At 51.0% G+C, this 21,093-nt stretch overlaps 7 protein-coding genes across 7 annotated transcripts; 4 read left to right on the top strand and 3 right to left on the bottom strand.

The window, feature by feature from the left end:
• Positions 1-1,621: 1,621 nt before the first annotated feature.
• On the bottom strand, positions 1,622-2,509 carry BCR38DRAFT_488615 (SGNH hydrolase-type esterase domain-containing protein; the record flags this gene model as incomplete). The annotated part of the gene is made up of 2 exons (XM_040864298.1): positions 1,622-2,391; positions 2,443-2,509. The coding sequence occupies 2 exons, from the start codon at positions 2,507-2,509 to the stop codon at positions 1,622-1,624; spliced, it is 837 nt and encodes a 278-aa protein (XP_040712166.1).
• Positions 2,510-5,676: 3,167 nt separating this feature from the next.
• BCR38DRAFT_488614 (uncharacterized protein) lies at positions 5,677-6,756 on the top strand (the record flags this gene model as incomplete). Its single annotated transcript, XM_040864297.1, has 3 exons — positions 5,677-5,908; positions 5,965-6,080; positions 6,436-6,756. 3 exons carry the CDS (start codon positions 5,677-5,679, stop codon positions 6,754-6,756), a joined length of 669 nt encoding a protein of 222 aa, XP_040712165.1.
• A 1,228-nt stretch (positions 6,757-7,984) lies between these two features.
• On the top strand, positions 7,985-10,291 carry BCR38DRAFT_412597 (uncharacterized protein; the record flags this gene model as incomplete). The annotated part of the gene is made up of 1 exon (XM_040858718.1): positions 7,985-10,291. The coding sequence occupies one exon, from the start codon at positions 7,985-7,987 to the stop codon at positions 10,289-10,291; it is 2,307 nt and encodes a 768-aa protein (XP_040712164.1).
• Positions 10,292-11,040: 749 nt separating this feature from the next.
• On the bottom strand, positions 11,041-12,177 carry BCR38DRAFT_488612 (kinase-like domain-containing protein; the record flags this gene model as incomplete). Its single annotated transcript, XM_040864296.1, has 1 exon — positions 11,041-12,177. One exon carries the CDS (start codon positions 12,175-12,177, stop codon positions 11,041-11,043), a length of 1,137 nt encoding a protein of 378 aa, XP_040712163.1.
• A 1,801-nt stretch (positions 12,178-13,978) lies between these two features.
• BCR38DRAFT_444976 (uncharacterized protein) lies at positions 13,979-14,610 on the bottom strand. Its single transcript, XM_040860972.1, has one exon. The coding sequence runs from the start codon at positions 14,600-14,602 to the stop codon at positions 14,057-14,059; it is 546 nt and encodes a 181-aa protein (XP_040712162.1). The 5' UTR covers positions 14,603-14,610; the 3' UTR covers positions 13,979-14,056.
• A 1,272-nt stretch (positions 14,611-15,882) lies between these two features.
• Positions 15,883-16,958, top strand: BCR38DRAFT_488609 (coatomer epsilon subunit; the record flags this gene model as incomplete). Its single annotated transcript, XM_040864295.1, has 4 exons — positions 15,883-16,276; positions 16,340-16,482; positions 16,537-16,775; positions 16,850-16,958. 4 exons carry the CDS (start codon positions 15,883-15,885, stop codon positions 16,956-16,958), a joined length of 885 nt encoding a protein of 294 aa, XP_040712161.1.
• A 1,159-nt stretch (positions 16,959-18,117) lies between these two features.
• On the top strand, positions 18,118-20,024 carry BCR38DRAFT_498350 (HAD-like domain-containing protein; the record flags this gene model as incomplete). The annotated part of the gene is made up of 3 exons (XM_040864784.1): positions 18,118-18,376; positions 19,022-19,075; positions 19,129-20,024. Exons 1-3 carry the CDS (start codon positions 18,256-18,258, stop codon positions 20,022-20,024), a joined length of 1,071 nt encoding a protein of 356 aa, XP_040712160.1. The 5' UTR covers positions 18,118-18,255.
• Positions 20,025-21,093: the final 1,069 nt, after the last annotated feature.

The raw sequence follows: 21,093 nt of genomic DNA, 5'->3' as shown, positions 1-21,093 counted from the left end.
GACTAGAACATTTCTAGAGTTCTAGAAGGGAATTATGGGGTTGTGACTAGGCTATGATGTCGGAAATCCATCATGTTCACCGTGGATGACGAAAACCTCGGTGTTTCCGTGTGGGCAAACCATGGATCGCGAAGCGTGACTTGTCTGGGATCGAAACTGGGTGGAGGGTTACTAACTGCGGTGTCCGGAGTCCCATTGAGAAGCCCGCCAAGGTTACCGTTTATCCTACCGTCCCGAAGTTCCAACAAATGAACAACGTCCGTGAAGTCCATCCGACAGAGTTAGGTTATGTGCCGTGCTGAGCCTGTTCACTCTGGTACTCTCTGACTGGTTCTTATACGAGGCATGCCACCCGCGCGGCTATGCGCGCGGCGTGTACTGAACTCTCCTTCAGCTTGCTTGTCTAGCGGAATGCATGTGCAAGCCATGGCTTTGCACTCTAGTCGACCCAAAGTCTATGTTTCCCCTTGACTTGCTGTCGCGCCTCGCATCAACTTTTTAGTGTCCACGGAAAGCCTGAGAATCAGACATGTAACAAACTCTGCCGTTTATCAAATGTACAGTTTGGGCCCACCGCCGAAACTCACCAGATATAGAGTTGCGAGGATGAAGTCAGTTCCCGTGGGGGAAGGCGGGCACACCAGAGACTCCAGGCGGTGCCAAACGTTGAAAGTCTATCGGCATCACCGCTTCTTTGTATTCTTCATCTTCCCAGCTGGGTGGATCGAATCGTTCGACGTGGAATTCTTATTTTACAGCTTAGCTTGGACCCAGGGAAATGCTAAATCAGGTCATGTCTTGTGACCGTCTGCACACAGACACACAGATTTCGAGGCCAGCAGATCCACCCGGGGATCACTCGCATTTCGGGCAGATGGAATGGCAGGCACGACTAAGTGCCTTATGATGATACCCCACACATCGCCGATGAGCCAAATGTGCCCAATCACATCTCTTTTGCTGTTCTGCCAATATTCGGGCGTAGACGAAGTTCACAGCTGAAGCCACGAGCATACAGAGTTTACATGTAACGTGACGGCGGTAACCCATTTTGGCTTACCAAGACGGCGGGGCTCTTAAGGTTTCTGGCGATATCACGATGTTGGGGTGTCCGAATTTTGTCAACGGGTAGCTTGGCGTGTTGTTCGTTTGCTAATCCAGCATTACTTGGGTACTTAATCCGACTCGCATTAATCGAGTAAAGTACGGTTTACATTCGCTGGATTGATGTTGCCACGTTGCAGGCGAGGTAAGGTTTCAGCAAGCGAATTTAGATGATCAGTTGACGAGTGAGGTGAAATGAGCTACTCGAGTAAAGGGAGATAGGTACATAATATAGTATTGCGCAGCTGGGAGCAGTTGCCAGTTTGAGAGTGCAATGAGGCTTTACAAGTGACACTCTAATCTAGAGTGAGTAGCTCCGAGATTCCATTGCGTCGAACCGATCTAAATCATCAGCGAGTTTATTGCTTGGCCGTAGGGAATGTGCGAGTCTGCCGGCAATTCGGTTACAATTTCGCGATGGAGCAGTCAGATGAGGATGAGGTTGTGAACCAATGTCAATTCGCCGTAACTTCATGCGACCCGTGCTAAATCACCCAGGTCGGAACACCGATGATCTCTACGCGGTTGCGCCGTTATCTGGCAATCCGTTGTCCTCTGGGCGGCGAAGGTATCCCTTTGCCGCCGCCCGGCTGATCGCGTCCAACCATATCGCCGACATCTTTTTGTATCCGGTATCATTGGGGTGCACACCGTCGGGTCCTATATCGCCAATGACCACGCCATTAGAGCCTCGCATTTCGGCAAGGACGATTCGCTTTCCTCTCAATTGCAAGTCCATCACCAATTTCCTGTACTGGTTATTGACCGTTTCCACGCGCTGCTCTGTGGCCTGCTGGGCGTTGGGCAGCAACGTCGACAGGATAACTGTCGCCCTTGGAGACTGCTTGTACATGTCCTCCATCATGCTAGCTATCCTTATCGAAGTTTCAGGGATGTCAATGTCCTGGATACAATCGTTGGTCCCAGCGTTCACGAGAAACACATTAGGCTGGCATTGAGGTACGAAGGCGCGTGACTTGTCATGGATTTGGGTGATGACATATCCAGGCCAGCCTTCGTTCTCGTTATCCTCCATGGTGCCGTTGGGATGGCTCCCGACGAAGTTGACTTGATTTCCCTGGGCAACAATCCCGTCCCGGAGGGTTTTCCGATACCCATTCCCGTCCGAGGATGCCACGCCGAATGTGATGGATGCCCCAAGAGGCATTATCCTCAAGGGTATACCGCCAGCGAATGGCGCTCGAGGTTCCAATTGCGCCAGTCTCTCCAGGTTCTCATTGTGTGAGACAAAATCGGACTGCTCCCCTGCGGCGGGCAACGCAAGACCTATGCAGTGTGACCATGCTGCTCACAGCTGCCAAGGACTTCATGACCTACCTGCCACGACGTGAAGGCCACATATCACTGCATGCAGCAGAAACAGAAGATGTTTGCGGGCGAACATGGTGGTCGCAGTATGGTTGAAGCAAAAACATCGACCAGGTGGGATCAAACCCAGCCCCGTCCGTTCGATGAGGGTCTACACAGCTGTTAAATGCTCATTTCACAAGCCCGAATTTCGTGACACACAAGTCCAACGACCGGGGTCGTGAGGTAGGGGCATACGCCGTTGGGAAACACGCACACGCAAGAATACCAATAATATCTTGCGTCGGTTGACGTGTGCATACTTCTCGGCTGGTCTTTGGTGCACCGGCATTTCTTCGAGGGCAATGGGGTGTGGGCTTCCATAGGCTAAAGAAAGCTTCATACCTTCCACGGGAGTTGAGAAGGCTAAAAACGCACAGAATTTTGAATTGTGCCTTTTTCGTACCATGCATCAAATAGGTGTAGCGATGGCCCGGGATGAGCTCAATACTCAGGTTCATGAGGCTTGCCGATCCTTCGCCTTGTCTTGCCAGGGCAGATAAAGATCGATAAAAGCAAAGCCATGTAGAAGGGACGTTCATCGTCATTGGGATACATGATACACACGTATACTCAGAAGTTGGTAGTTGGGTACAGATCATAGGTTATATCGACAATCACATATGCCGTACCTTTCCATGCAGCACATGGTATACAAGCTGGCTTTCTGTCAACAGTTACTACCACGTGGATAGGATGTAAAACGCAGATCTAGGCGTTGGGATTGGTGCCACGCGATTTCACTTTGTGGGTGGACATCATCTTGCATACCCCCGCCTTCCGGACCTGCGTCATACCACCACACGCAGGGCCTTCCCGTCTTCCGAGTATCATCACAGGATTAACCGTCTATCTGTACATGGTTTAATGTTCAGAGCAGGCAAGTAGGATGATGCAAACTTGGTTCGCTTCTGTGTTGCCAAGTGTATCATTCGTCTCTGCAGTTTAGGGCACCAGCGTAACTTATGCCGAACTGTTCTTACCAGTCGGAAGAGTCCCGGAATGCTTCCCAACTTGAACAAACAACGACGTGAGTTGGATGCTGGAACAGACAGGTGTTCGACTGCGCTGTCGTTGAGGCGAGGCCATAGTGACACATACGAACCACCTGAGTTCAAGTTTTACAACTGCTGAAGAGACATGGGCACTAGGTCATCCACGATGTCCAGATTCTTAAGAAGGCCTGTGTCAGGTCAGTCAGTCTTGCAGGTCTGGACGCATTGCCGAACTATCGATGCGCGCAACGGCGCTATCAACGGAGTTCCGCGGTGGCTAGGGACCGACCGATCGGGCCGGGCAGTGATGGAACTGCCAATGCAGTAACATATATCTAGATAGACTCCGAGATTAATCTGGTCCTGCGATTTAGTAACTTGGCTTTTGCTAGCTGGTTACAGCGCAGTTGACGGCGGCGCAGGCAGCTGTTTCCATAGAACGACTGGGTGCCTGGGTTGCCCTGTTGTTCACTAAATTGCAGCTACTACGTGGCAAGAATACGAAGGGAGGCCGTACTTTCGATGCTCGTTGCGGATGACAAGTCGTATTCGTTGCTATCCATCTATTAAACAAATACATGCGCCGGTCAATTCGCTGTACGACGACGATACTACGTGACTTCAACAAGAAGTGATCCACGTGGTTCAAGTCGTCCGGCTCCCTACGTCATTCCCAGGGCGGACATTGAGCTTCGCACTGATCTTCAAATATCCATAAGCTTAATTAAACCTACATTGTTGGGATCATGTGGGGCAAACTTCCAGGGCACCGGATATTTAGGCGGGACTAACCCCGACGGGCTCAAAGCACGATGAATTCGTGCCGTTGCATAAGTCGATGGCTCTCGCACAATTACCTGTGTCTGCCTTTAGCGACACGGGCCGTTGATTGCTTCGGGTTTGCTGCACAAAACGTGTTCTTAGGGGTGACATGAGTAAGAGCAACCAAGCTCGTCGAGCATCCAATCAATACTCAAATAACCTTGTTTGCACTGCTGTGTCTAGGTCATTTCGTGTCACTCAAATCATTGGGATGCCAAGTTGGCGCAGCATTCCTCCTGGATAATGGGGTACAGTCCGAAGTTCAGAGTGTGACTTGACACCGATGCCGAGCAATGTGATACAACAGCTCCTCCACTTAGGAAACCTGGCTCGTCTGAACACTCTTCATACCATCTCATCTCACGAGAGACGTTGTGGGTACGTCCGTGCCACGGGTTGCATCGGCCGGCTTGGCAGGTATGAAGCCAGCACCTGCGGTGCAACATCTGATCTAAAACACGTCTCATGCGCATGCTGTGAGGCTATAGGGCCAAGTACGTCGATGCTCATCGCGCTGAAAGGAATCACGGTTTCCGTTGGGCGCTTTGAATATTGGTGGTTGCATGAGGTTGTCGTGCTCTCAAGAGCGTACACTTGCCGTGCTATTCGATGCGTTCATTGCGTTCCTGGTCGGCCTGAACTTGCAGCGCAGAGTGGCTTTAGTTGGATCGTATATAGCTGGTGTAATCACACAATGGCTGCTGAAGATGTAGATGTGGATGTCATGGAAGGATAGTGTATGCCGGATTTTTGAAACTACTACTCGGGAGAGAAGACCTGTACAGCTGTATGGTCTGCCCGTTGTCCTCTAATACCGTGGCGGAGGGCAAGCCGTCTGCTAGTCATCTCTCGTTGATTACCACCCGGGGCATATCGATTTAGTCTGCGCAACTTGTTCGCCTTCAGATTGATCTCCTCCTTCTGGACCTGCTACATGGTGCCGTATGGACAGCGGCCAGATCAAAGCGAGTATGGCCCGGTTCCACGGGACATTTAATGATCTCCCTGCCAGCGCACTGTTCATAATGTTCTGTGGTTCATGGATGGTCTTGATCGAGAATGGCGTGGAGCCCTTCTCCCTAGTGCAGGCGACGTAGAGGGTTCTAGACGATATTTCAAACACCGCGAAGAGCGCAAGTAAACTGCAGAAATACGATGTGAGCCAAGCAGCCTTTCCAGTACAGGCCATAACCGAGTCAACCGCTGTAGCAGCTGTGGTATGAACAAGAATATCATCCAGCCCCGTGAAGGTGGCTACAGGTACCATGCACATGATATACACACGTTGGCAGGTTTTAACAGATCAAGTGCGGTGTAAGATGTCGGGTCGGATACTGCTGAACTCATCTCGGCTGCTCCTCTCACGCGTTGCTCTCTGGAGTCGACAATGAGGATACTGCCCTCCAGCAGCGTTATGACCATTTTGAAATCATGCGTGGTTGCTCTTCCAGGCGCGAATGGCGGCGAGATTTGGAATCCTGAACGATGCGCAGAATACGAGAAGAGGAAAATTTACCTCGTTTGTCCGCATGTTGACCGGGAGAGTTCAACTGATTGGATGGCATACTACGCCATGATTGTTGCCCCAGAACGTCGGCTCCAAGTATATGAACCACAAAGTATTTGCTAGGCCTGTCACAGTCCTGTTTTTGCGTTGACCTAGTCCGCCCCCAAGAAGAAGGCTTCTCCGATGGCATCGCCGACTACATCGGCAGCACACTCCTGGAAGCCGGCTCCGACACCACTGCAGCTACACTCGTGGGTTTATCCAAGCCCTTTATCTTTTCGAATGTATGCAAAGTGCGCAGGAGGAACCAGGTCGCGTGTGCGGAGACAGGATGGCCGACTTGAACGACCTCCCCGATCTACCCTACCTGCTCTGGATACCGACGGCTAGTATTGGCGTGCCGCATGCGGTGATACGAGATGATGAGTACATGGGGTATAAGATCCTAAGGGGGCTGTAGTGATGTGGAATATTTGGCGAGTACAGTTGCTGCGAGGCTCTATATCCTTGGTCACTTGCCCATATTTACTGGATGTAGGGCAATCAACAACGATCCCAATCCGCACCTTCGACCCATCACGCTGGGCCCACGACCACTAAACCTCCGCTGAAGCAGCTAGCAATGCTGACGTCTCGAAGCGCAATCACTTCACTTCGGTGCCAGCAGGTGGCTATGTCAGGGCTTGCACATCGCCCGACTGGTCATTATTTCTGGTCATCTCGAGACTGCTATATGCGTTTGATTTTCAGATGCCAGTAGATCCGGCAACGGGGGAGGAAGTTGTGCCCGACATGAGGGATCTCTCAGCAGGAATTTTCGTCATGCCCAGACTGTTTGGAAGGGAAATCGCATCTAAGAGTGAGCCCAAGGCAAGGATAGTCAGAGAGGAGCGGGGGAACATGGATGAATTGCTCGACAGGGAGATACAATGGAGGGATGTGCCGAAGGGGTTGGTTTGAAGTGCTTATGAGGCGGCTTGGTCGGGATGAGGTATGGCATAACCTGCTGCTGTCAGATTAGAGGACGCTTCTTGGTGCGCAAGAAATATCAACATGATTATCATTTCTTATGCTTTGTTATGGATGCTTCATAAACTCAACTGCAAAGGCAGAAGCAGGACTTGCGCACAAACTTGCGACAGACGCCCTTTGTGAGCATACTCGATAGTTTTCGTCCTTCTGGCAGTCACGTCTTGTCTTGCCTTCTACCTGGCTGAAATCCCACCAACTCCACCACAATTCAAAGCAGAACATTGCTCAAGGGCTGCGTCAGTATCTTCAGTCACTCTCTATACACGTTCCATAACACGGACCACCCGGCAATGAGCCGAGAATACCCCATCTAGTAATTGCAACACTATAGCAGCATGCAGAGTAGGTTATAAACATGTGAAGGACTGTATACTAATACAATAAACAGCAGGAATGAAGATAAGTGATGAGGCATTGCCAGTATGATGCCAATTTTGACCTGGGACGTCACTTCTTACTGATAGATGCAAACCGTGCTCTGAACTGATGTGTCCTCCACATGAGCAGACCATTCACAAGCCTAAGGCTCTGCCGTCCAAGCAATACAAAGAGCTGAATTAACTATGACCATGCTGAGAGTCCACTGTCTTCACTCGTTCCCTTGCAGCCCGAGCAAGGGTGGTTTTCACGATGCTTTGAGTTTGAGTACTGATCACGTAGAGCCAGTGATAATCACAGTTGACACGTCTTTTCGGGAAACAACACGTCAAACATGTGTGTCTTCTAGTTCTGTACCTTCCTCACAACTATTGACCCCCGTCTGAAATTCTGCTGTCAAGTCAAGTGGTAGTCAGGACTCTGTCGAGTGTTACCTGACCAACTCGAGAACTTGGACGCAACCCCTTCGAAATTCATACTCTATTCAACCTTTCTTGCAATCAAGAGAGGAAGTGCTTTCAATCATTATTTGATGACAAGTCTTTCCTCGACGGTTTCCTACTAGATTTGTGAGCTTGTATCTGCAGCTTCCAAGCGATCTTCCTACCTTACTCGAGTTCTGTTCGTGGCAGGAGGAGCCTGCGCACCACAATCACGCCACCACGCCCATTTCTTAAAGGTATGTCCATTTATTCTGTTTTACATCATCAGATTGGCTGCAACAGAGGAATTTCTGACTTCGTCATCGTACTGCAGATAAACCAATTCATCCGCCGAGATGTATGGTCCCAGTAACTGCGAGGGTGTTGACGCGCAATCGTCCTTGGTCCCGCAGAAGAGACCGACCGACAAGCCCGGGGGCTCAATTGGTACCAAGAAGAGATCAAAGCGAGTCTCCTTCAACGAACAGCCCGCCATCTTAGGTTCCTCGGTCACCCATGTTCTCAACCCCCAATACCTGACATCGATGGATGTGCCCTACAGATCCCAAGAGGACACTGAGAAGATCGATTGCGAGTATAAAGCATTGTCTCCAGATGAAAACGGTGACTACACTGGCGAAGAGGCAACTCCAGACCCCAGGATTAATCCAAATAATGCCATCATCGACACTGCTATCTGGGAGAATATGGGTGGGCTGCCGCAAGACTTGATGGCCCAGAACCTTGAGGGTCATGGCCTTCCAAATGCTGCGAGTCGAGGAGAGTCTTACGATGGTCCAGTAAAGGAGAATAGCGCGCATAATGGCCTCTATGTCGACGTAGGTAGAGATGTGACTCGAGCGTCTCCAATGGAACTCAACGAGGACTTCGATCCTGCCTTCGCTGACAAGTATCAGGAGATACGTGATGCATCTCCGCTGAATACAAACCAGTTAGAACTCGATCTTTCCGATTCCAAGGGCAAAGAAGTTGTTCGAGCAGCTCCGGAGGACTCGAATAATGAGAGCATTGGTCTTGCCGTGTCTAAGGACAAACAAGCCGTTCGAGCAACTCCAATGAAACTGAACCATGCGAAGACCAATATTTCCTCGGCTGAATTCAAGAAGATCCTTCGAGCGACTTCAAAAAATGCTAAAAATCTGGATCTTGATGCTGCAAACCTCCAAGCGCGTCTCGATCAGGCAAGCACCGTACAGACGGTGCCGATGGGAGAATATCAGGAGACAGTCATCCGCTTGAAACGGGAACTCAATCGCCTAAAGAAACTTGTCCTCGTCCAAGATGAGGCCAAGCCGCACACGGAGGAAGTCAAACTTGTCATCAGACTGAATGAAATGCTGGTGGAAGAAAACCACGAGCTTGCCGAGGCGGTGCAGTATTTGACCGAGGAGGTTGATAATCTCAGCCGTGAAGCCCAATCTCTCGTGAACCAGAATCAGAATCTGCAGATGCACATGCCGTTCAACGACCCCTTCAATCCGCACTCGTTGTTCGAGGCTTCCGTGGAGCCTAATAGTAACGGCTCCCAGGATTACCAAAGGCTTCTTAACGAGAAGAAGAGTCTGGCCAGAAAGAATCGGGTTCTCAGTGAAAAGCTGGCGGCCTCCGGGCGACGGAATGAAGAGATTATAGCTCAATGTCGCAAAGCGGCTCAGAGATCAGGCCCATCCAGGTCCAAAGACCTGCTATCCAAGATTGACGGTAAGACTGATGCTAGAACTGGCAACAAGAACAGTAACACGACTGGAGACAAGGCTAGCAACACGACTGGCAACCAGACTAGAAACAGGACGGAAACCAAGCCTTGCAACGAAACTGACTTCGTGGATCCGTTTGAGGAAGACAAACTCACTGCGAAAAAGCTATTCACCGACCTGCGCGACCAGATCAGCGCCTTCGCCAAGCAGCACTTCAGCGGCAAACCCGCCGTCAAAATGATCCGCAAAGCACAGCACGATCTCTTCTATCGCACCTCCAAGGATTTCGAGGCCGATATAATCAATGTGGAATTCAAACAGTACATGTTCGAGTCGGCCATCTGGTTCAAGCTCCTAGAGACCTTCCTCCAGCGCCCCTACGCCATGTACAGTCCCAGAGCTCGCGCTGCCAACGAGCAGATACGACTGCGCGTCAATAAGCGCGACGACAGTGAACTAATAGCTGACTACCACTACTGGCGCGCCCTCACAGGCGAGTTCCTCAGCCGCGTCTACAAAGATGAGGAGCACTACCGAGTCGGAGGAAACCCGAGGGTCAAGCTCATCGAGGACATGTCGCATAACTGCGTTCGCTTCTCGTCCAATGGAGACGAGGCGGAGTTGAATGCTGGGTTCGAAGCCATCATTGCCAAGGCGCTCGAGTTGGCCAAGTGCGTGACGGAAGGTCGAGCCTGGTTTAAATTCGACATGTGGGGGGGTGCGCAGCCCGACCTAGACAAAACTTACGGCTTTCCGATTGACGAGGAGATCATGACGCGCGAGAAGGAGGATGACGTGTTTGGGCTTACCACGGAGTGGAGAGAAGACCAAGAAGTCGAGGGGGTCTATATTTTGGCTTCGCCAGCGTTGTGCATGTATGGCGACTGCAATTTGGAGAACTATGACACGTATGAGATTCTCGAGAAGGCGAGAGTCATCTACTAGGTCTGTCGAACTCTGGAGCCTGTGTCCTCGACCAACAGTCACTTGGACACCTTGGATGCATTGAGAACGTATGTCTCGGAGCATTTCGTTGCTGGAAGATAAGATACTTGTTTCACACATCACACATCACAACATCAAACCCCCTTTAGTGGAACAGATTAGTTTCCACAATTTGTAACATAGCCATCAAGGCCTTGTTTATGCCAGGTCAAGAGCGCCGTCACCTCGACTTGCTCAACTTCGAGCCTCGGACTTTTCCTATAAAAGTAGATAGACAATTGACTGAGCATTCATAACATGTTTTCCTGTTCTGTTGATAGACATGATTGCCTTTCCTGGACCACGGGATAGTGAAGAATTGTAGTGTCACCAGTAGCAACGAAGGCATCTATCCACATTTGATCAACTGTGCCAGTGTTGCTGCAAAACGCCCGGCACTCATAGATATGGAATATACCAGGCCTCAATGGAGTCAGAAATGGCAAATTTCAGCTACGTTTCAGATATGCATGCAGAGCAGTATCTTGTAATTGGGTTGGGTAAGTAGTCTGACCAGCAGTGCGGGCATGAATAACAGTTACAGCCTACTGAAAGAAGCTTGTGTACCACGATGGTGATCTAAGTAAATCATACCTAAGGTCTCTCATATAAACTCTCGCGGCAGAGAGTGCTGTCCTGGAAAAGACCAACGAACACGCAACGAGAAACCTAAATACCTACCTACTCAACTAGATACCCAAGGACCCTAACTAACTAACATCCGACTTCTTTGTAGCCCAATCCGGCAACTCGCCCGCAACCGCAACCTGCGCCGTCCAATTAGGATCCTTAACCCACTTATCCAACTCACCCTTAACCTCCCTAATCAATACCCTCGGATCCGGCCTATCCCGCGGATCCTTATTCCCCGCCCACTTGATGCACCTTTCCAGATACTCCGAGTACTCCTGCTTCTGCGTGATATCCAGCATGGACAAAATGGCGTCTCGGCCCCGACACTTCTGACTCCGCATGGGGAAACAGTACCGATTTAAATGCGCGAACTCGTCCCGCTCGCACATGGCAAACATCATGCACGCCAACGCCCAGACGTCCGATTTGGCTGTGTGCGGTTGAGCTTGGTAGTCCATCTGGTGCGTGGCGGGAAAGGGCTGGAAGCACAGCTCGGGGGCGTGGAATTCGGGGGTTCCCCGTACGCCGGAAGGCTTGCGAGCAACACTAGGATCCTTGTCGTCGGGGGAGGCAAGACCAAAGTCGGAGAGTAATACGTAGAGTGGTTTCTTGGAGCCGGGGGTGTCGTGCGAGCGCAGGAAGATGTTGTCGGGTTTGATGTCTCTGTGAATGATGGGCGTCCATTTCTTACCTTGGTTGCTGTGGATCGGGGTCGAGATGTAGCTCTCCCCTGTTTTCAGAAAGTAGAGGGCGTCAGCGAGGCCGACGAAGGCGTGCCAGATGAAACTCTCCGGGATGAAGTGTTGTTGGTGCGTCGTTTTGCTTTGTTGGTATACCTGGATAAGATTGGAAAGAGACCCTCGATCGCAGTATTCCATATATACTGCGGCATCAAATGGGTTTTCTCGTACGTAGGCGTCCTGATAGAACACGATGGAGTTATGGACGAGGCGTTTGAGGAGGTATATCTCGAGCATGGCAAGCCTGATTGTAAACTGGTCGTTGGGGTGTGGCTTGAATCTCTTCTCGACATAGAGTTTCCCCGTGGATATCTTTCGGACAATGTAGATGCCCTGGTTCATTCCACCTCTGGCTCCATCTGCGATGGCTTTAACTCGTTCATACAGCTTGGTTAATGGTGTCCTGGAGATGCCACTTCGGATAACTTGGGTGACGCCGCTTTTCTGAATCTGTACAGTATTGTTGCTACTCATGATCAATCAAAAGCAGGGAAAGTGCATAGATATATGTAGCCCCGTGTCCTGTGAGAGGTGAGTTCTGCCAACTTCGAGTTCTTTAAGTATAAGTACAAGAAAGGGGTCAACTTTGGGCTTGGAAGAAATAAGATTGCTAGCATTATTCTTGGTCAGCTCAGTTCCAAGAGGCATCAAGATCTGATGTGAATCCCACCAGGTTCGAGACATCCTGAGGCAAGTTCAAAGTACATGTTGATGAACCCTCATGTCTCTTTTGATATGGATTGTTGGATCAAGCCATTCACGTTAGATTCACATCTACTTTAAAGATCAGTAGTATCTAACTGGCACTGGACATCCCGGGCTTCATACCCGGTCAACCGACGCCGTTTTTCCGAAATCGCACCCATAGTCGGTGGCATCCTTTCACTTTTCCTTGATTTCGTGAACCTCACCGTCATTGACAACACCACATCATCGCTGACATTCACCTTTCACACTTTTCTGTTATGGGAAAACTCATCACGGAAATCACCAACTCCAGAACTATTGCCGAAGTTTTCCTCCCCAATCTTTCTTGTTTTTGTGAGCCTCGCCGCTGCTATTCCCATCATCACCCTCATCACCAAGGTGTTCCAACTTGCTCATGAGCTTGTTGGTTGCATCACCGTTCACAAATACCATACTCACCACCGACTGATTTTTGTACACTTTCTTGTCACTGGTGAACTTTTGGCCAAGGTTTGCAGTTGTTGCCTGACCAACTTTCACGATGAAGTCAAAACGCTCAGTGACTTCCGAGTCGGAGAAGCACGCACTTTCTTCCACGTCAGCCCTGTCATCAGCAACACGGCCCAGATCTCCTATCAAGAAAACTGAATCTGAATCTGACCCCTTCTACCTTGAGAAGTACCTTCACAAGCAGCCTAAGGACAAGGAGCTTGTTTCGTCGCCTCCAGAAAGCAATGTCTCCGGCCCAAGGAGCAGAGACTCGGAAGATGATCCTTTCTACCTCGAGAAGTACGTGAAGGGCTCTCGCCCAATGCTAGACCGCAAAAAGGAAACCAAAGGCCTACTCACCAGCTTCTCCGCCAACATTAGCCGCAAGGTCCCCGACGGCCCCAGTCCTCTCAGATCTCGACATCGCACCTCGACCGAGACTACAGATAGCGGTCGTTCCAAAGTGAGAGCTATTGTCAATTGGCTTAACAACACACCCGCTGAGAATTCGTCACCTTCACCACTCAGTCACAAGCAGTCCAAAGTCATGTATACCAAAGAAACTTCTGAAACCGCTGCTACTGCCACCGCTGGCAGGTCCAAGCTGCCCTCGAGCTTGTCAGCTCATTCTTTCCATTCAAAGAAAGGGGAAAGCCAGGCTTCGCTGCAGAACGTCACGACTGCCATCACCTCAAACCCTAATATCCCGGACCCCATCAGTGAAGAGCCAAAATCCTCCTCATTTGCATATAAAAGAGACCCTGCTGTGCCCGAGGAATATTCACTTACGCTTCTGAAGCATCAACAGGTGGGTAGTTTTCATGACCCGCTATCGTTGATTTTGTTTTATGTTGTATTTGCCGCTTGGCTGTCGTGAGAGGAGCATACTCGACCTGGAGCAGCCTTTTTTCTTCACCATGTCCCCACCCTTCCTTCATATAAGTAAGCAAGTAATTACTGACAGCAAAAAATTGAATAGTTCTTTAACAATAGGCCCCTCATGCGTTCCCTTGACGATGACCAGCCCGAGGGCGAGTTCTTCCAAAGGGAGAAGAAGCCGCTTCCCGCATCGAGTTCCACTGGAACTGTGATCAAGGACGCGATGCCGGCTGAGGGATCAGTCTCGGATAAGAAGGACTCTGGTAACACAGACCCCAACGAGAAGTATTCTGAGGGATCAGATGCCGATATGAAGAGCACTGAACCCAATGCGGCAGTCAGCGAAGATAGCCCCGCTGACAACACAGCCCCGGCTATTGAGCCTTACGAACCCGAGAAGCCCTTTCGCGACCCGGAAGAAGCCCGAGCATTTTAGAACGATGCTCGCGCCAAACTCTGGATCAGCGATGAGGAAATGGAAGAAAAGAGAGGGAAGCGAATGAGGGAGCAGGAAGAGGCCGAAGCCGCTCGCCTGAGAGCGGAACTGGACGCACTCCGCGCATACACAGCCCAGGGGAGCTCCACGCTGACGGCTGGCATGCCGCTCCGAAGTCAAGGAGAAAACCCCAAGGAGGAGGACTTGAATATCGAGGATCGCCCCTGCCGCCACGACCGCCACGACTCGCACTGGGTCTGGGTTTGGCCTCCGTACAAGGACGACTACACCTGGGAGATGGCGCAGGGCAACATTTACGCCGGGGAGCACTGCCCCCAGATCGACTTTCCGCCTTCGTCGTCCTGTGGGACTAAGCCGGCTAAATCCAAGGCCAAGTCGTCCGTCCATGAGAAGACCAAGTTCGCTGAAGAGCAGGTCAAGTCGTCTGCCCACAAGAAGGACAAGTCCACCGAGGAGAAGCTTTCCGATATCGATACATTCGTGGATGAGGGACAACTCGAGATCGCAGAGGAGAGAAACGCGAAGGCGAAGACGCCGGAGCCGGAGCAGGGTAAGCAGAGAGTCCGATCGTACGCCGAAGATTACCTTGATCTGTTGCCGCAGACTCTGGACGAGATCAACAAGTTCCTCGTTGGCGACTGGGAAAGTGCTGCTTCGGCTTCGGTGTACACTCAAGGGTCGTCGCCTTCCAAGGCTGAGCTAACCCGCGAGAAGATTCTTGATGACAAGACGGCTGACGACAAGGGCAAGCCTGCTGATGGCAGGCCTGCCGCTGCCGACGGCGACATTCGAGAGCTTTCGCCTTTGAAGGTTCGCCGCAACCGGAAGGGTACCGAGACCTGGAAAGCATCGTGGCTCGGAGAGTAGGAGGGCACCGGGGTCTGAGGCACGGGGAGCACTGGACAGCGGGGAGCACAAAGGCGGGGAGCAAGAAAGCCTGGAAGAGTACTGAGATATGGTGCGAATTGAGGCATCAATTGCAGAGTACTGAGGCGCAAGAAATTTGACCGATGACATGAAGAGGGTCATTATGATGGAAAAAAAAAATTAAAGGCCACTATAGCCTACTAGGCTCGCCTTGATCTTGTTGATATACCAAAACCAAAACCGGAGGGAACAGCACTGGGTGTGGATAGCCACGTGTCGGGAAAGGCACTGAGGCTTAGCAGGAAACCTGGAAAAATTCCGTTGCTGTATGATGATAGGAAATGAATTGACCATTTGACTGAAAACAGATGTGTCAGAGTCTACTTGCAAGTGATGACCATGGTTGGGAGGGTAAGGTCAAATTCACAGATTACATCAAAGTAGAGCCCGCACAAGACTTGGGTTGTGCGCTATGACTTTGAGTCCAGTATACCTTACTCTTCACTAGGAGACTGGAAATTTGAGATCTTTTAATCGCAATCGGATTTATTCATGTTGACTTACATTTTTCATTGTCTGTTCCTGTTGCTCGACTTCAAGTCTCCTAGATCAATTTAGGAGTTATTAGACCCCCGCAGGGTTCGTCGGGCAAGTCCACAATTGTCAACTGCCACCTGGCGGCTTCTTCCGCTCAACCTCTAGTACTCCGTACTCAACCTTCGATTATCTGGCATCCAGTTCTGACCCGCAAACCGTGACAACCTCATACCCGTTTTTGCACTTCTCTCAAACCGCCCAAGATGGATCCTTACAGTGCCGAAGGCGAGCTCATAAACCTCCACAACCACTTCCACCAAGGCCAATTCCAAGAAACCGTTGACTACGACGTATCGGCCCTGTCCTCCGAGAACGCCCTCCCCGCCCGCGTGCTCCAGCACCGCGCCCGCATCGCGCTGGGCCAGGCCGAAGATGTGATCGCGGACGTCGAGGGCGAGTCGAAACCCGAATTAGCGGCTGTGGGCGCGCTCGCGGCGCTGAGCCTCGGCCGCACTGACGAGGCGGTCAAGACGATTGAGGAGCTGGCGGCTTCGAGCGGCGACAACGCGACGGTGCAAGTTTTGGGCGGAACGGTGCTGCAGGCGGCGGGGAAGAGCGAGGAGGCGCTGGCGTTGTTGTCGCAGCATTCTGCAAATCGTGGGTTTATTCCATATGGATACCTATAACTGGGTGATGCGGAAAGTACTGATAGTTGGGCAGTCGACGCCGTCGCTTTGATTACACAGATTTATCTTCAACAGAACCGTATAGATCTCGCCCTCAAGGAAGTCAAGGCAGCACGAAGTTGGGCACAGGACAGCTTGCTTGTCAATTTGACCGAGTCATGGGTGGGCCTGAGATTGGTATGTCTCCCCAAGTATGCTAATGGAACACCCCATATTCTAACGGTGTTCTAGGGTGGTGAGAAGTACCAGCAAGCATTCTATGTCTTTGAGGAACTCGCACAGGCGCCGTCAACATCATCCGTTACATCACTAGTTTCCCAAGCGGTTTGCGAACTTCACCTAGGGCGCGTCGAGGAGGCCGAGACGGCGTTGAAGCAAGCGATTGGAAAGCAGCCTGACTACGCTGATGCCATTGCGAACTTGGTGGTTCTGAACATCGTAACAGGAAAGGACCCGAAGGACGTCATGGCGTAAGTTCTCCTATGGGATGGAGACTTCAAATCCGTTTTTTTTGGATTGCATGCTAACATCATTTTCTCCCCAGTTCGCTGAAGAAGACCAGCCCCGCGCATCCGCTCCTGACCGACTTGGAGGAGAAGAGCGCGGCATTTGACAAGGCTGCGACAAAGTACACCGCGAAAGCCTCGTCCTAGGCGTGGAGGTTTATATCGTGGAATTTGACATTTGGGCGGGCGTAGTGGACTTACGATAGAGACAAAAGCATTGGGTCTGGGTTAAAGACACTGTACTCTTTTGGTGAAATACATCAACATGACAAACATTTGGAACAGGAATGCTGGTAAGCAGCTCATTTTGCGAGTTTCTTGCGTGTTGGGGTAATGTTCTAGCAGGCAACGAGTCTGCGACGTCGAAACTTGGAATCGCCTGGCGTACTGATATCAGCACATACGAATGCAAGCGAAAGGGTGCATTGTTGTCTACCACATGATGACCTCAAACGGTATGCCGTTCTTGAAGATGCTGCGGTCACACGGGTAGGGGCAGTGCAATTGTTAGTTCGTCAGGGTCTCAAGGGTACCCCTAGCCTGGGCTCATCAGTAAATTGACTTCATTGAATCCGTGGTGGAGCGGTAAGCACAAATCGTGAGTTCATGGGAAAGAATCGAGTCTGGGTCACGCCCAGGAGGGTTTAGACGGATGCGTAATGACGATGTGAGTGCAATAATTTGGTGAGAATGTGGTGGGAGTTGCGAAATGGAATGGCATAGACGGTGGGTCATTATGGCGGGAGGAATGCGAGATCTCATAATTGCCCCTCACTTTCGAACTATTTGCCAGAACCTCTTGCCTTTCAGACCGCTGCAATGAGAGAGGAGCGATGTTGTCCAGGGACTGTAAGCCGCCTCTAGTGATCCAACGCATCATCGGAACAAGCCCAAATACGATCCAGGAACCAATCAACCCTAGCCATGGAAAAGTCCGCCCCTCCGCGAAGCGGCGGGCTCGATATCGGATAGTACATACCCCTCAACCGCTTCTATACGCTTCCGGCACAGGTGATTCCGGAGCCAACGTCGTGAGATACTTTATCTGGGGCACATCGCTCAGGATTGCTGAAAGCGTCTGATGACATCATCCGGGACACTCGGCCCATCTCAGCGGCCGATGTTAACCTACCTACCTGAACCTGCCGTTTTGCACATGTTCGCTGCATGCTCCTCGCAGTGGCATCGTGAACTGACTTGCACCCAAAGCCAGGGGAAGCCGAAAGCCAATGTTCATCGTTCTCTTCCACTGCAATGTGTCATGGCCCTTATGTTGGCAAGTTGACGGCCGATGCGCTATTGAAAACTACAGTGCTACGACCGCCTTCTAGTACGCGTCACCACGATTGTGAAAGCAGCAGATTCTGTGAATATCAGTCACTGTGGGTGCCGCGATTGTGAGTTCCACAGGAGTCCAGACGCCCGCATACACACATAGTAGCTCATGGTCTGGAACGCCAGGGCGGATAAGTTGAGCCCCATAGGAGACGACTCAACCACACCAGACGCCGAGGACGTCATTGTGGGAGCGGCCTCCTGGCTGCTTACGGTAGGCAAGAAGCTAGGTAGCCATCGGCGATATACACAGTATTTGTGTTGATGACCATCTCTTCTCTCTAGTTGGCCGACTTGCCGATGGTCTACATGCCCCTGACTGGACCCTCGATGCAATGGAAAATACTATGTAGATTGTGTAGAACTTTTGCCCATGGTATGGATGTAAACTAGTTATCGAGCCTCCACTTCAACCTATGCTTTTGCATGTGGTTGTCGCCTCGCCCCCGGTCTCTACTGATGCAGGCGTATTTGACTAGTCACCTGGAATACGAATATTCCTAGGGTGTCGAGGATGACCAGCTTTGCTTATCCATCTTCTGCCTCAGTAATCACAATGGAATAAGTTTTTCTGCTTTAGTGCCAAGGAGAAGCACCGGCCCAGTGTCCCTCGAAGTTGGCAAGGACGTGTGTGTATATAAGTTTCCTTCCCGCCTTGATCATGACTTACAATAAACCATAAATCAAAGTATCGTCGATATTCATCCTTTCGTATTCTTTGTCCCTCTCTGGCACGATACAAACAACATCTTCAACCACTTAGACAGATTTCCCCCTCCATAGAGCCTCCTTAGAGCTTCCATAGAAACCCCTCAACATCATAGCCACCCAACATGCCTATCGCCATCACGCCCCCTGCTGCACCCGAGGCTAAGAAAACGCAATCCCGGAACCGACTACTAAGACGAGAAAGATTCACATTTTCTCAGGTAGGCCGTCTTTTCCATCCAAATGACAAACACTTCGTTGACATGACCCCAAGACTTCGATGGAACAATCTTTATGCAAGATACAGGTCATATCCTCTTCGACGCCCACGGGTGCGGCTCCATGAAGCGCAAGATCCTCAACGAACAAATCGAAACGGGTGAGCGCTCCTTCCGCGATGTATCCGAGGAGATGTGGGGATCTCTCAGCGTGCCCTTCGACGACGGCTTCGAGGTCATGGAGAAGTCTCTTGAAATCGACCCCAAATTCCAAGAATTCCACACCTACTGCATCGAGCACAAAATCTCCTTTAGCGTCATCTCGGCGGGGTTGAAACCTGTCTTAAGGAAAGTCCTGGATACGTTCCTGGGAGAGGAAGAGTCGGCGCAGATCGACATCGTGGCTAACGATGCGACCATCGCCGACGATGGTTCGAATTGGAAGCCCATCTGGCGCCACGACACGGAGCTCGGCCATGACAAGGCCCTGTCTATCACCGAGGCGCGCGAGGCGGCGACTTTGACCTGTGAGGACGGCACCGTGCCCTTGATCGTCTTCATCGGCGACGGTGTGTCGGACCTTGCTGCTGCGCGGGAAGCAGATGTGCTTTTCGCCCGCCGGGGGTTGAGGCTCGAAGAGTACTGCATCAAAAACAAGATCGACTTCGTAGCTTTTGACACATTTGCCGATATCCAGAAGAAGATCGAGGAGATACGCAACGAGGATGAGGCGAAGACTCAGGGCAAGGGAATGCCGGCTCGCTTCAACCCCCGCGCCAATATGTGGCGTCGTGTGTCCAGCAAGCAGGCCGTGCCGAGGTTTGCTGTCTTGTCTCCGAGCAAAGAGGAGAAGATGTTCCTGTGGCCAGAGGTCTTCACTGAACTCAAGACGCCACAGCCACAGGTCGAGCTTACCCAGGTTGCTCCCGCTATCGCGCCGGTCCAGGCATGACAAAGGATCGAAGTGTCATTTGTTGTTTCTTGCTTTTGAGTGTAGATAACAAGGGCTGGGTTGGCACAACGGGTATAGTAGGCGTTGCAGGGATAGAAATAAGGTCTGGGATCATTTCGGCGGTGTTTTAAAAGGACAGCATAGACTTTACATCGAAATATTGTTACCATTTGCCTCTTCTACAATTAAGAAGGCATTGCTGGTGTCCAACAGCACTGGCTATTTTGGTCTCTCATGCGGTGCATCGAGAAATAGGAATCAACGTCCATTCGAGATGCTGAATATATAAATACCCCTGAAACGATGAGGAAAAACAGGACCGCCCGTGGTAGGGAAGGTGCTTAATCCTTCAGGCTTAGGCCGACGTAAATTATGGCCTCGAAAGTGCAATTTGGGGCCAGACACAACGTGATTTTCTCGCCAGTTGTCATTAATGTTAGAAATCAGGCTTTTCGTAAACTGTAACAAAAACTCATACGTACAACCACCACCCACAAGTGTTTAGCAACAATGGAGAAATGAAGTGCGGCCTTGGACGGTCTCACTCGAAGTCAGTCGAGGTGGCCTCAGTGTTGGGTACTGCAGCATTTGTCGTCTGGACTCTCGACGTGCAGGGATACAAGTCGAGATGCAGCAGAGGATGATTTTGCGTCATGAGGTTCCTGAGAAGCCGGCTCATGCAGCAGAATACCTTGACGAGAAACCTCCGTGAAGTAATACCCAGCCAATAGAGACAGCCGTAATCAATAAGATCGCGGGATCGACCACATATCATGATCAATATCTGTGCGTCAGCTCAGCAAATCCTGATCGCGTTTCATGCGAGGCGCAGCCAATTCCAGTCACTTGTTTGTTGCCTTGGGCCGCGCAGGGTGCAGAAGGAGTAAATTGAATCCCGACACTAGACAGACTTGAGGCTAAAACTGGCAGGCTCACCGGGGGACAGCACGAGGACTCCATACTTCGTAGCGTTGAAGCTTTTTTTACGACGTAGGGCCAGGCAAGTTACGGGAGATTCCCAGTGTGCGGGATCGATCGGTAGCTGAAAGCCTCGAAAATACCGACCAAC

The sequence above is a fragment of the Pseudomassariella vexata genome, assembly GCF_002105095.1.
Source record: "Pseudomassariella vexata strain CBS 129021 chromosome Unknown BCR38scaffold_13, whole genome shotgun sequence".
In the NCBI taxonomy this organism is placed as follows: domain Eukaryota; kingdom Fungi; phylum Ascomycota; class Sordariomycetes; order Amphisphaeriales; family Pseudomassariaceae; genus Pseudomassariella; species Pseudomassariella vexata.
This window is presented reverse-complemented; position numbering and strand designations above follow the sequence as displayed.

Excerpts from the sequence above, each read along its gene's own strand:
- BCR38DRAFT_444976 (XM_040860972.1), bottom strand. The coding sequence starts at position 14,602 with ATGGACGGACGACTTGGCCTTGGATTTAGCCGGCTTAGTCCCACAGGA.